Source organism: Haematobia irritans, chromosome 5, assembly GCF_050003625.1.
Source record: "Haematobia irritans isolate KBUSLIRL chromosome 5, ASM5000362v1, whole genome shotgun sequence".
In the NCBI taxonomy this organism is placed as follows: domain Eukaryota; kingdom Metazoa; phylum Arthropoda; class Insecta; order Diptera; family Muscidae; genus Haematobia; species Haematobia irritans.
The window spans coordinates 45,398,333-45,412,803 of record NC_134401.1 but is presented as its reverse complement, the minus strand read 5'-3'; the positions used below and the strand labels follow the sequence as shown (position 1 = coordinate 45,412,803).

At 33.9% G+C, this 14,471-nt stretch overlaps 1 protein-coding gene across 2 annotated transcripts in view; it reads right to left on the bottom strand.

Moving 5' to 3' along the window:
• Nucleotides 1-7,158: 7,158 nt before the first annotated feature.
• LOC142238811 (sodium-dependent nutrient amino acid transporter 1) overlaps nt 7,159-14,471 on the bottom strand; it is an 88,765-nt gene continuing 81,452 nt past the window's right edge. For both annotated transcript variants that reach the window (XM_075310530.1, XM_075310531.1), the window contains exons 6-8: nt 8,086-8,556; nt 7,729-8,005; nt 7,159-7,664 (exon numbers count right to left, since the gene is read on the bottom strand). In XM_075310530.1, the coding sequence (XP_075166645.1) occupies nt 7,420-7,664; nt 7,729-8,005; nt 8,086-8,556 (993 nt within the window). In that variant the 3' untranslated portion in view covers nt 7,159-7,419. The remainder of the gene's footprint in view (nt 7,665-7,728; nt 8,006-8,085; nt 8,557-14,471) is intronic.

Here is a 14,471-nt window from a genome sequence, read left to right as displayed (position 1 = left end):
ACGTACCACTGCTTGTACATAGATTTACAACTCTGCTTAACATATTAGTGCTAACACATTTATCAGTGTAACTTGAAGAGTCGTTCAATAAACCTTAATTTAAACACAACAGGTTATGGGCCGCATGACACGCGTTTTTCAAACCGTTTATGTAAAGTATTTAAAAAAATAGATCGGGCAAGATGGCAAATCTTCCTCAAGGATTTTCGCTGGAGCGCTTAAGAGGGCGCGAGAATTTCGATGCTTGGAAGAGACAGGCAAAATCGTTGCTGATCATTAAAGGCTGCTGGAAGGTGGTGACTTCAGGTGCAAGCGTTGACGCGGATGTGGGTTTGGATGAGCGGGCTCTGGCAGAAATAACGCTGATGGTGGATCCAAGCAACTACGGACATATTGCTACAGCAAAATCGGCAAAAGAAGCATGGGACGCTTTAATGAACACCTACGAGGACACAGGACTTACAAGAAAAGTGGAGTTGCTAAAGCAACTAGTAAATATGAAGCTTCAAAATTACAGTTCTGTGCAGGAGTATGTCAATGAGTTGGTGATTATTGCTTTGAAAGTGAAAAATGCTGGTCTCAATATAGATGAGGAATTAACAGCCTCTTTAATGTTGGCCGGACTGTCGGATGAGTTTAAACCACTTGTTATGGCCGTCGAGGGATCTAAAGAAAAATTGACAGTGGATATGGTTAAAAATCTCCTCCTTCAGGACGCCAAATTTGACCATCAAAGCAGTGAAAAAGAGGCAGCATTTTACACAAAGAAAGCCCAAAAGAAGAAAAAATTGGTACAATGCTATGGTTGCAAAGAATTTGGACATATTCAAAGGAATTGTCACAACAACAAAAACAATGGAAACGGTAAATCGAATAAGAAATTTGAAAAAAAAGAAACATCATCTACTCTTATTGCATCTAGTCAACTTCTTCATGCTTATACAAACACAGTTGCAACATGCGGTGATACAGATAACGAAAAAAATATTTTGCATTGGTATGTTGACAGCGGCGCTACCAACCATATGGTGAGCAGCAAAAAGTTTCTGTACAACACCCGCGCAGTTGAGAATAAAAAGGTTGTCGTTGCTGACAAAAATGAGCTTGACGTTGAATGTGCCGGCGACGTCGACGTAACTATTATGGGAGAGAAAATTATAACAGTCAAAAATGTCGAGTATGTACCCAACTTACGCGCCAATCTTCTCTCTGTTAGACAGATGACAAGCGACGGCAAGAGAGTGATATTTGAAGGTGACAGCTGCAAAATTTATGATCAAAACAAAAAACTTATTACTTCAGCTAATCTATGCAATGGTTTGTACCAAATAAACTGTGAAGCTCGTGTTAAAGACAAAAAAGTTTTGTTGGTAAAGAAAGATTTTGATCTTTGGCATAGAAGAATGGGCCATATTTGTGACAGGAATTTGGATCTTGTGAAGAAATCGTTTGGTATAAATACCTGTACAAGAAATGAGAGCCCATGTGTAGTTTGTATCAAAGGTAAACAAACAAGAAAAACAATAAGAGAAGACGGTACAAGAGCCAGAAAATTACTGGAGTTGGTACATTCTGATGTCGTTGGCCCCTTCAATGTAACATCTTTTTCGGGAGCACGATTTTTCGTTACTTTTGTTGATGATTTCTCGAGAAAAATTTTCGTTTATCCCATAAAAAGAAAATCAGATGTTTTTGATACATTCGTTTCGTTCCAGAGAATGGTAGAAAATCAGTGTTCTGCAAAAATAAAAATTCTACGGACAGACAACGGTGGTGAATATGTAAATGGAAAATTTCAAGTACATTTAAAAAATAGCGGCATTATACACCAAAAAACATGTCCATATTCCCCCGAGCAAAACGGCGTTGCCGAAAGGCTAAACCGTACATTGATGGAACGAGTTCGATGTATGCTAATCGACAGTGGGCTGGATCACAGATTTTGGGCCGAAGCTGCCAACACAGCTTGTTATTTAATCAACAGAATTCCATGTATGAACGAAGAACGCAGTCCGGAGGAAATTTATTCTGGTAGACGACCGATTTTGAAGTATTTACGGGTTTTTGGATGTCCTGCTCTTGTACATAAGCCAAAAGAAAAACGAAGTAAGTTAGATCAAAAGTCAACAGAATGCATTATGATGGGCTATAGTAGTGAGAGCAAAGCCTACAGGCTATTTAATCCAGAAAACGAAGACATCATAATCAGTCGTGACGTAGTGTTTTTAGAAAACAGCAAAATGAATTTCGACAGTAAGAAAGACTTTTACTACACCGATCTGGTGCACTTGGAAGATGCAGTCAATTCAGGGGAGAATGTTGCCAATGATGAATTGACTTCAAATGCCGATCCAATAACAGATGATAACCAAAATGAAGAGAATAATGCTGAAAGCGATTCTGAGTACAGTGAATCGGTTGGCTGGCCACCCGATCCACCTCAAGCTGAAGAAGATAATGGTGCAGAATGGACTCCAAATAGGTATCAGGCGAGAAATATTACAGCTGATACAAATATTCGTCGTTCTAATCGTATTGCCAATAGGAGTCAACATGGACATAGTTTTTGTGCAATGGACTAGGTTTCGAATGATCCAGTGAGCGTTGAAGAAGCAATTTCGTCGAATTATTCAACTGAATGGAAGGCCAGCATGAAAGAAGAAATTGAATCGTTACGAGCAAACCAAACTTGGACCCTTACAAACTTACCACCTGGTGAAAAAGCTATAGATTCTAAATGGGTATTTAGAACAAAAAGAGACAGCGATGGCAATGTTATTCAACGAAAGGCAAGATTGGTAGCGAAAGGTTTTTCGCAAAGAGAAGGGATAGATTATTCGGAAACCTTCGCACCAGTTGTTCGGTATACATCACTGAGGTATTTGATAGCATTGGCCGTGAAACATGATTTACAAATACACCAAATGGATGCGGTAAGTGCCTATTTAAATGGAACCCTTAAAGAAAATGTTTTTATGATCCAACCCGAATTGTTTAATGATGGCTCTCAAAGAGTGTGTAAACTCAAAAAGTCGATTTATGGGTTGAAGCAGTCGGGAAAAGTTTGGAACGACACGATCAATAATGAGCTATTAAAAATGGGACTTACCAGAGGCGACGTAGACCAATGTATTTATTTTAAAATCACAGATAGCGAGATGCTATACATCGCAATCTATGTCGACGATGTTTTGATTTTTTGTAATAATTTGGATACGATTAAATCAACAAAAGCAAAACTGGCGAGCAAGTTCAAAATGAAAGATATTGGGGAAGTCTCATCTGTACTTGGGATGAAAATAACTAGAGAAGACAACTCAATAAAAATCGACCAGTCACAATATATATCGAATGTTTTAACTCGTTTTGGTATGGCGAACTGTAACCCTGTTTCGACACCTACAGATTGTAATCAAAAATTAACATCAAATATGTCTCCAAAATATGGTGAAGAGAAAAACGAAATGTCTAAAATCCCTTACATGCAAGCCATAGGTTGTTTGTTATTTGCTGCCCAAGTTTCACGTCCAGACATTTGCTATGCGGTCAATTTATTAAGTCGATTTGGTTCCAATCCTGGAAAGCCGCATTGGGAAGCTGTAAAAAGAATATTTCGATACCTGAAAGGCACGACTGATAAAGGAATTGTTTTCAAGAAGCTGAGAGATGATGAGATCAAAGGCTATTGCGATGCTGATTGGGCCGGAGATATGGACGATCGTCACTCTACAACCGGCTATATATTCATTTATCAATCCGGTGCCATATCATGGTCAACGAAAAAGCAAAAGACAGTGGCATTGTCTTCGACGGAAGCCGAATTCATGTCAGTGACTTCTGCAATACAAGAGTCAGTTTGGCTTAAACGTTTAGAAGCTGAACTCAACCCTCTAAATAGCAAAACCATGAAGCTGTTTTGTGATAATAAAGGAGCTATCCAGGTAGCCCTAAACAACAACTATTCTCCAAGAACCAAACATGTGGATATTAAAGCCAAATTTATCCGCCAGAAACTAGATGAAAAGGAAGTCGTTATTGAATATCTTTGTACCAAGGAGATGATCGCTGACGTCTTCACTAAGGCTGTTACCCCTTAAAAATTTGGACTTTACTAACAAATCATAAATTTAATTGAAATCATAATACTTTGCATTTGTAATTCAAATTGGAATTTAATTTATGAATACATTTTGTAAAGGGTACATGAGAAATTTAAACTTAAAATAAGGAAATTCTTCATTCAGGGAGAGTGTTGAGAATGAATGAAAAATTATGTATGCAACACTTTATTTCTCCTGTACTTCTTAACGTACCACTGCTTGTACATAGATTTACAACTCTGCTTAACATATTAGTGCTAACACATTTATCAGTGTAACATGAAGAGTCGTTCAATAAACCTTAATTTAAACACAACAAATTTTCTATAGAAATAAAATTTTGACAAAATTTTCTATAGAAATAAAATTTTGACAAAATTTACTACAGATATAAAATTTTGAAACAATTTTCTATAGAAATAAAATTATGACAAATTTTTCTATAGAAACAAAATTTTGACAAAATTTTCTATAGAAATAAAATTTTGACAAAATTTTATATAGAAATAAAATTTTGACAAAATTTTATATAGAAATAAAATTTAAAAAAAAATTGGTATAGAAATAAAGTTTTGAAAAATTTTCCATAGAAATAAAATTTTGAAAAAATTTTCTGTAGAAATAAAATTAAAAAAAAAATCTATAGAAATAAAATTTTGAAAAAATTTTTTGTAGAAATAAAATTTTGACAAAATTTTCTATAGAAATACAATTTTGACAAAATTTTCTATAGAAATACAATTTTGACAAAATTTTCTATAGAAATAAAATTTTGACAAAATTTTCTATATTTTGAAAAATTTTCTATAGAAATAAAATTTTGACAAAATTTTCTAAAGAAATAAAATTTTGACAAAATTTTCTATAGAAATAAAATTTTGACAAAATTTTCTAAAGAAATAAAATTTTGACAAAATTTTTTATAGAAATAAAATTTTGACAAAATTTTTTATAGAAATAAAATTTTGACAAAATTTTCTATAGAAATAAAATGTTGACAAAATTTTCTATAGAAATAAAATTTTGACAAAATTTTCTGTAGAAATAAAATGTTGACAAAATTTTCTATAGAAATAAAATGTTGACAAAATTTTCTATAGAAATAAAATTTTGACAAAATTTTCTATAGAAATAAAATTTTGACAAAATTTACTACAGATATAAAATTTTGAAACAATTTTCTATAGAAATAAAATTATGACAAATTTTTCTATAGAAACAAAATTTTGACAAAATTTTCTATAGAAATAAAATTTTGACAAAATTTTATATAGAAATAAAATTTAAAAAAAAATTGCTATAGAAATAAAGTTTTGAAAAAATTTTCCATAGAAATAAAATTTTGAAAAAATTTTCTGTAGAAATAAAATTAAAAAAAAAAAATCTATAGAAATAAAATTTTGAAAAAATTTTCTGTAGAAATAAAATTTTGACAAAATTTTCTATAGAAATACAATTTTGACAACATTTTCTATAGAAATACAATTTTGACAAAATTTTCTATAGAAATAAAATTTTGACAAAATTTTCTATGGAAATAAAATTTTGACAAAATTTTCTATAGAAATAAAATTTTGACAAAATTTTCTATAGAAATAAAATTTTGACAAAATTTTCTACACAAATAAAATTTTCTATAGAAATAAAATTTTACAAAATTTACTACAGATATAAAATTTTGAAACATTTTCTATAGAAATAAAATTATGACAAATTTTTCTATAGAAACAAAATTTTCTATAGAAATAAAATTTTGACAAAATTTTTTATAGAATAAAATTTTGACAAAATTTTTACAGAAATAAAATTTTGATAAAATTTTATTTAGAAATAAAATTTTGACAAAATTTTCTATAGAAATAAAATTTTGACAAAATTGTCTATAGAAATAAAATTTTGACAAAATTTTCTATAGAAATAAAATTTGACAAAATTTTCTATAGAAATAAAATGTTGACAAAATTTTCTATAGAAATAAAATTTTGACAAAATTTTCTATAGAAATAAAATTTTGACAAAATTTTCTATAAAAATAAAATTTTGACAAAATTTTCTATAGAAATAAAATTTTGAAAAAATTTTTTATAGAAATAAAATTTTGACCAAATTATCTATAGAAATAAAATTTTGATAATAATTTCTATAGAAATAAAATTTTGAAAAAATTTTATATAGAAATAAAAATTTAAAAAAATTTTCTATAGAAATAAAGTTTTGAAAAAATTTTCTATAGAAATAAAATTTTGAAAAAATTTTCTATAGAAATAAAATTTAAAAAAAAAAAATCTATAGAAATAAAATTTTGAAAAAATTTTCTGTGGAAATAAAATTTTGACAAAATTTATATAGAAATAAAATTTTGACAAAATTTTCTATAGATATAAAATTTTGACTAAATTTTCTATAGAAATAAAATTTTGAATAAATTTTCTATAGAAATAAAATTTTGACAAAATTGTCTAAAGAAATAAAAATTTGACAAAAATTTCTATAGAAATAAAATTTTGACAATATTTTCTATAGAAATAAAATTTTGACAATATTTTCTATGGAAATAAAATTTTGACAAAATTTTCTGTAGAAATAAAATTTTGTCAAAATTTACTACAGAAATAAAATTTTGATAAAATTTACTACAGAAATCAAATGTTGACAAAATTTTTTATAGAAAACCTAAAATTTTGGCAAACATTTCTCTGGAAATAAAATTTTGACAAAATGTTCGATAGAAATAAAATTTTGACAAAATTTTCTATACAAACAAAATTTTGACAAAATTTTCTTTAGAAATTAAATTTTTTACAAAATTTTCTATGGAAATCAAATTTTGACAAAATTTTCTATATATATATAAAATTTTGATAAAGATGTAGTATATAGATAAATTTTGACAAAATTTTCTTTAGAAATAAAATTATGACAATTTTTGATAACATTTTTCTATGAAACAATATTTTCTATGAGAAATAAAATGTAGACTTTTTATACCTTGTGCCATTATTTATAGTTAAAATTTTTTGTAGTCGTGTAAAAGAATGCAGCTTAGTTTATTTTAAAATGTTTTAAGTAGAAAAAGAGTTTTTTACAACTTATATCATTCTAGACTTATATACAAGTAGGTACATTTAAACTTAAGTTTATTAAAAAATCATTGTAAATATTATTCTCATTTCAGCTAAGTACATTTGGCAAGTTTTGTTTGTGTTTTTTTTCGGAGTGGTATGTCTCTTCACTCTTTTTTTGCACAAAATAGGTAAACTCAAAAATATATTAAAATTGTAAATAATACTTTTTGTTTTAATTTTCACTTAGATGGAACTTAACCAAAAATATTTTTTCTAATGTGGCCAATGAATCCTAAATTTTGATTATTTATTGCTTCATTGGCAAGTTCTTTGTTGTATTGTTCCCGCAGTAGAGGATCCATGGGTCCCCAATCGTATTTCGGTTTGAAGGCATTTCTCAATTTGACAGACAATGTTGATCCGGGAGCCCGAATGGTAGCCACTATGATCCATATGGGTATCTGTAGAACTCCAAAACAGGTAATGGTCCAACCAATGGCTAAAATGAAAAGGAGATATTTCGGTAAGCCCCGTATATTTTGTGTACATTACGATTGTCTTACCATAGGCCCATGATGGATATGCGACATTATTGTAGGTCAAAGGTGTGTAAGTAGATAGGAAATAAATCAATATAGCTGTCATAATCAAAGGTGTTACAATGCTCCAACAAAAACGCCAATAGAGACCAACTTTACGACCCATCATAAATTCAGCATCTTTGCAGAGACGATCCACACCATAGACCCAACCCAAGACATATAATTCAGCAATACCCAATACTAAAGCAATCATGGAAGCTCCAAAATAATCCACTAATGTTAAAATGAATTGACCGCCCTAGAAGAAGAAAAATGGGGGAGAAAACATAAAATTAAGCCTTTTAATTAAAGTTATGCTCAAGGTTCAGTTCCACTTACTGGTGTCACATAGGCCAATCCTATACAGAAACTAACAACAGCTATACCCAGAGCACATTGCCATTGTTTGACTTTGGGAAAATTATCACGGATCGCTGTAACCGTACATGAAGTCATTGCTATATTCGAGCCAATACCCAATACAAACAACATCAAGAAGAATAGCACCGAAAAGATTTGTGGCAATTTTTGGAATTTGGCAATTGCATCAGGATATGAGATAAAAGCTAGGCCAGCTCCACCTTTTACCACACTGCCAATGTCATCGGTACCAATTTCATGGGCCAAATGTCCCAATATTCCGAATATAGTAAAACCAGCCAACAAAGATGTACAAGTATCCAATCCTGTGACAATGGTTGCATCTCGATGGACATTGTGACCAAATTTATTGTACGATGAATACATGATGATATTGCCAAAGCATACAGAGAGCGAATAGAAACATTGGGTTACTGCTGCATACCAGACCTAGAAAGATAGAAGAAAAATTATAACATCTAGTCATACACTCAAGAAACTCTGCTAATGAAAAATGTATATACTGCCGAAAGTTCGGCCAATCCGAATCTTACGTACCCTCCACCACGAGCAAACTTCTGCCAAAGACTGTCATCCACAATCGAACTATTTCTATACCCTCCACCATAGGATGAGGGGTACATTAACTTTGTCATTCCGTTTGTAACACCTCGAAATATTGCTCTAAGACCCCATAAAGTATATAAAGGGTGATACGGTCAAAATTTGGTCAATATAAACTTGACGTATTTCTTTCAATTTTGCATTTAAAAAGCCTGAACACCCCTCATTTTGAAGGTGTGTGTGTGTGTAGAATGTTGCTCCTATTTTGATTTTGGAATTCACTATTCAGTTGTCAAAATGGCGTCCAAGCAAGAAGAGCAGCGTATCAAACTTTTGCTCGCGCATCGCGAAAATCCGAGCTACTCGCACGCAAAGCTGGCAAAATCGCTAAAAGTTGCCAAATCAACCGTTACAAATGTAATTAAAGTATTTGGGGAACGTTTGTCGACAGCCAGGAAGTCTGGATCGGGGGGAAATCGAAAACCGGAAGCCGCTGAGACGACAAAGAGAGTTGCCGGTAGTTTCAAGCGAAACCCTAACCTCTCTCTCCGAGATGCCGCAAATAAGCTGGGTGTATCGTCTACAACCGTGCATCGAGCCAAAAAACGAGCCGGACTATCGACTTACAAGAAGGTAGTGACTCCAAATCGCGATGATAAACAAAATACGACGGCCAAAGTGCGATCCCGGAGGCTGTACACGACGATGCTGACGAAGTTTGACTGCGTGGTAATGGACGACGAAACCTACGACAGAGCCGACTACAAGCAGCTTCCGGGACAGGAGTTTTATACGGCAAAAGGAAGGGGAAAGGTAGCAGATATTTTCAAGCACATAAAACTGTCAAAGTTCGCAAAGAAATATCTGGTTTGGCAAGCCATCTGTACCTGTGGCTTGAAAAGCAGCATTTTCATAGCTTCCGGGACTGTCAACCAAGAAATTTACGTGAAAGAGTGTTTGAATAAACGTCTGCTGCCTTTCCTGAAGAAACACGGTTGTTCCGTACAGTTTTGGCCGGATTTGGCATTTTGCCATTACGGTAAAAAGGCCATGGAGTGGTACGCCGCCAACAACGTGCAGGTGGTTCCCAAGGACAAGAACCCTCCCAACACGCCAGAGCTCCGCCCAATTGAGAAATACTGGGCTATTGTCAAGCGGAACCTAAAGAAGACCAAAAACACTGCTAAGGACGAGCAGCAGTTCAAGGCAATCTGGCTTTCTGCGGCGTAGAAGGTGAACAAGGTGGCTGTACAAAATCTGATGGCAGGTGTCAAGCGTGAGGCCCGGCAATTCGGATTTGGAAAAGCGAAAGCCTTACTGAATATTTTTCCTGAATTTTATACTAATTGAACTGGAAAAAGAAATTTAATTTGATTTTTTAAATAAACGATTTCACCGATTTACACGCGTTTTCCCTTGACCAAATCTTGACCGTATCACCCTTTATATACTGGGTCGTGGTGAAATTCTGAGTCGATCTGAGCATGTCCGTCCGTCCGTCTGTTGAAATCACGCTAACTTCCGAACGAAACAAGCTATCGACTTGAAACTTGGCACAAGTAGTTGTTATTGATGTAGGTCGGATGGTATTGCAAATGGGCCATATCGGTCCACTTTTACGTATAGCCCCAATATAAACGGACCCCCAAATTTGGCTTGCGATTGCTCTAAGAGAAGCAAATTTCATACGATCTGGCTGAAATTTGGTACATGGTGTTAGTATATGGTCTCTAACAACCATGCAAAAATTGGTCCATATCGGCCCATAATTATATATAGCCCCCATATAAACCGATCCCCCGATTTGGCTTGCGAAGCCTCTAAGAGAACCAAATTTCATCCGATCCGGCTGAATTTTGGTACATGGTGTTAGTATAGGGTCTCTAACAACCATGCAAAAATTGGTTCACATCGGCCCATAATTATATATAGCCCCCATATAAACCGATCCCCAGATTTGACCTCCGGAGCCTCTTAGAGAAGCAAAAGTTATCCGATCCGATTGAAATTTGGTACGTGGTGTTAGTATATTGTCTCTAACAACCATGCCAAAAGTGGTCCATATCGGTCCATAATTATATATAGCCCCCATATAAGCCGATCCCCAGATTTGACCTCCTGAGCCTTTTAGAGGAGCAAAATTCATCCGATCCGGTTGAAATTTGGTACGTGGTGTTAGTATATGGTCTCTAACAACCATGCAAGAATTGGTCCATATCGGTCCATAATTATATATAGCCCCCATATAAATCGATCCCCATATTTGGCCTCCGGAGCCTCTTGGAGGAGCTAAATTCATCCGATCCGGTTGAAATTTGGAACATGGTGTTAGAATGTGGTCTCTAACAAACACGCAAGAATTGGTCCATATCGGTCCATAATTATATGTAGCCCCCATATAAACCGTTCCCCAGATTTGATCTCCGGAGCCTCTTGGAGGAGCAAAATTCATCCGATGCGGTTGAAATTTGCAACGTGGTGGTAGTATAAGGCCGCTTATAACCATGTCATAATTGGTCCATTAGTTATTGGTCTATAGTTATATATAGCCGATCCCCAATCACACAAAAATTGGTCCATATCGGTTCATAATCATGGTTGCCACTCGAGCCAAAAATAATGTACCAAAATTTTATTTTTATAGAAAACATTGTCAAAATGTTATTTCTATAGAAAAATTTGTCAAAATTTTATTTTTATAGAAAATTTTGTCAAAATTTTATTTCTATAGAAAATTTTGTCAAAATTTTATTTCTATAGAAAATTTTGTCAAAATTTTATTTCTACAGAAAATTTTGTCAAATTTTTTTTTCTATAGAAAATTTTGTCAAAATTTTATTTCTATAGAAATTTTTTCCAAATTTTATTTCTATAGAAAATTTTTTCCAAATTTTACTTCTATAGAAAATGTTATCAAAATTTAATTTTGTCAAAATTTTATTTCTATAGAAACTTTAAACTTAATTATATACGTATTTAATCGGCCTTTTTAGTTTAATATATACCACGTATGGACTATGTGGTATATATTACGGTGTTAGGAAGTTTTAAGATACCTTGCCATCGGCAAGTGTTACCGCAACCCAAGTAATTCGATTGTGGATGACAGTCTTCAGTAGAAGTTTCCACGCAATCCATGGTGGAGGGTACATAAGTTTCGGCCTGGCCGAACTTACGGCCGTATATACTTGTTAAAATTGTCTTCTAAAGTTAGCCCATATGGAGTCTATGTTAAATAAAACTGGTTCGACTGGGCCGAATCTTAAATACTCACCACCATGAATCATCCTTTCAAAACTATTCGTCGTAGCGAGTTACGTGAAAATATATAGAATTTCGGAGGGTTTTGATTTTCAATTTCAACCAAATCGGATAAAAATTTTGCGGTTTCCCGAAGCTCAAGAAGTCAAATTGCTGGAACGGTCTATATGGGGGCGATACCAAAACCTGGCCTAAAACACACTATATTCGGCACCCCTATTTTGTAGACCCTATTGATACACACTATATTCAGTACACTTATTTGTGGACCCATAATACCACTAGATTTCAAATTTCAAGTTAATTGGATAAAAACTACGATGTCGAGAAGCCCAAGGAGTCAAATCTGAAGATTGGCTTATACGGCAGCTAGACCAAAATATGGATCGATTCAAACCATATTTTGCACAGGTATTTATGGACCCAAAATACCTCTAGATTTTGAATTTCAGGCAACTCATAGAAAAATTGCGATTTAAAGAAGCCCAATTAGTCAAATCGGGATATCGGTCTATATGGGGGCTATACCAAACCATTAACCGATATGCACTATATTCGACACACCTATTTGAGGATACATAATACCTTTAGATTTACAATTTGTATATAAAAATTGCGATTTCTGGAAGCACTAGAAGTCAACTCTGGTTAGGTTAGGTTAGGTTAGGTGGCAGCCCGATGTATCAGGCTCACTTAGACTATTCAGTCCATTGTCATACCACATTGGTGAACTTCTCTCTTATCACTAAGTGATGCCCGATTCCATGTTAAGCGCAATGACAACGGACCTCCTTTTTATAGCCGAGTCCGAACGGCGTTCCACATTGCAGTGAAACCACTTAGAGAAGCTTTGAAACCCTCAGAAATGTCACCAGCATTACTGAGGTGGGATAATTCACCGCTGAAAAACTTTTTGGTGTTCGATCGAAGCAGCAATCGAACCCACGACCTTGTGTATGCAAGGCGGGCAAGCTAACCATTGCACCACGGTCAACTCTGGAGATCGGATCCGATTTATACCATAATCTGCAGACTTATTTATGTGTCCTCTAAATTTTTTTCGGTCTATATGGGGGCTATACCAAAACATGGATCGATTTACACCATATTTTGTACACTTATTTATGGGCCCATAATACCTCTAAATTTTTAATTTCCAGCAAACCGGACCAAAAATTGCGGATGTTCAAGACCCCAAGTCGGGGCGTCGGTTTATATGGGGGCTATATAAAAATTTAGACACCTAAAAGATACACAAAAAATAATCTGTGACAAATTTCAGCACGACTGCGTCATTATTGAAGACTTTTGCGTGATTCCAATAGACGGACAGACGAAGGGACAGACATGGTTACATCGTCTTAGAATCACCTTTCCATGGTGTTGATTATAAAAACGAGGCTTATCTGCACACAAAAAAATATCACCAACATTTTTTAAATTAAAATTTTATTTGAATTCCGAAAAATTTCAATTAAAAATGTAATTGGTTCAAAAATTTGTTTAATTGAAACAAAAATCAATCACAATTAAATTGATTGGATCAATTCATTATACCCTGCGCCACACTGTGGAACAACAGCGTATTATAAGTTAGTGCATATGTTTGCAACACCCAGAAGGAGACGAGATAGACACATGGTGTCTTTGGCACAAATGCTCAGGGTGGGCTCCTGAGTCGATATAGCCATGTCCGTCAGTTTTAGTCCAATCGACTTCAAAATTGGCACAAGTATGTGCTTTGGCTCAGAATAGAACCCTATTGATTTTGGAAGAAATCGGTTCAGATTTAGATAGAGCTACCATATATATATTTCGCCCGATATGGACATATTTGGCCCCAGAAGCCAGAGTTTTACCCTAATTTGCTTAACATTTTGCACAAGAAGAACAATTAGTACTATAGTCAATTGTGCCAAATTTTATTGAAATCGGTTCAGATTTAGATATATCTCCCATATATATCTTTCGCCCGATATGGACTAATGCGGTCCCAGAAGCAAGAGTTTTACCCCAATTTGGTTGAAATTTTGCACTAGGAGTACAATTAGTAGTGTAGTCAAGTGTGCCAAATTTTATTGAAATCGGTTCATATTTAGATATAGCTCCCATATATATCGTTCCCCCGATTTACACTCATATGGCCACAGTGGCCAATCTTTTACTCCGATTTAATTGAACTTTTGCACAGGGAGTAGAGTTAGCATTGTAGCTATGCGTGCCAAATTTGGTTGAAATCGGTTCAGATTTATATATAGCTCCCATATATAGCTTTAGGCCGATTTACACAAATATGACCACAGAGGCCAATTTTTTGCTCCGATTTAATTGAAATTTAGCACAGGTAGTAAAATTAGCATTGTAGCTATGCCTGCCAAATTTGGTTGAAATCGGTTCAGATTTAGATATATCTCCCATATATAGCTTTCGCCCGATTTACACTCATATGACCACAGAGGCCAATTTTTAACTCCGATTTAGTTGAAATTTTGCACAGGGAGTAGAATTAGCATTGTTGCTATGTGTACCAAATTTGGTTG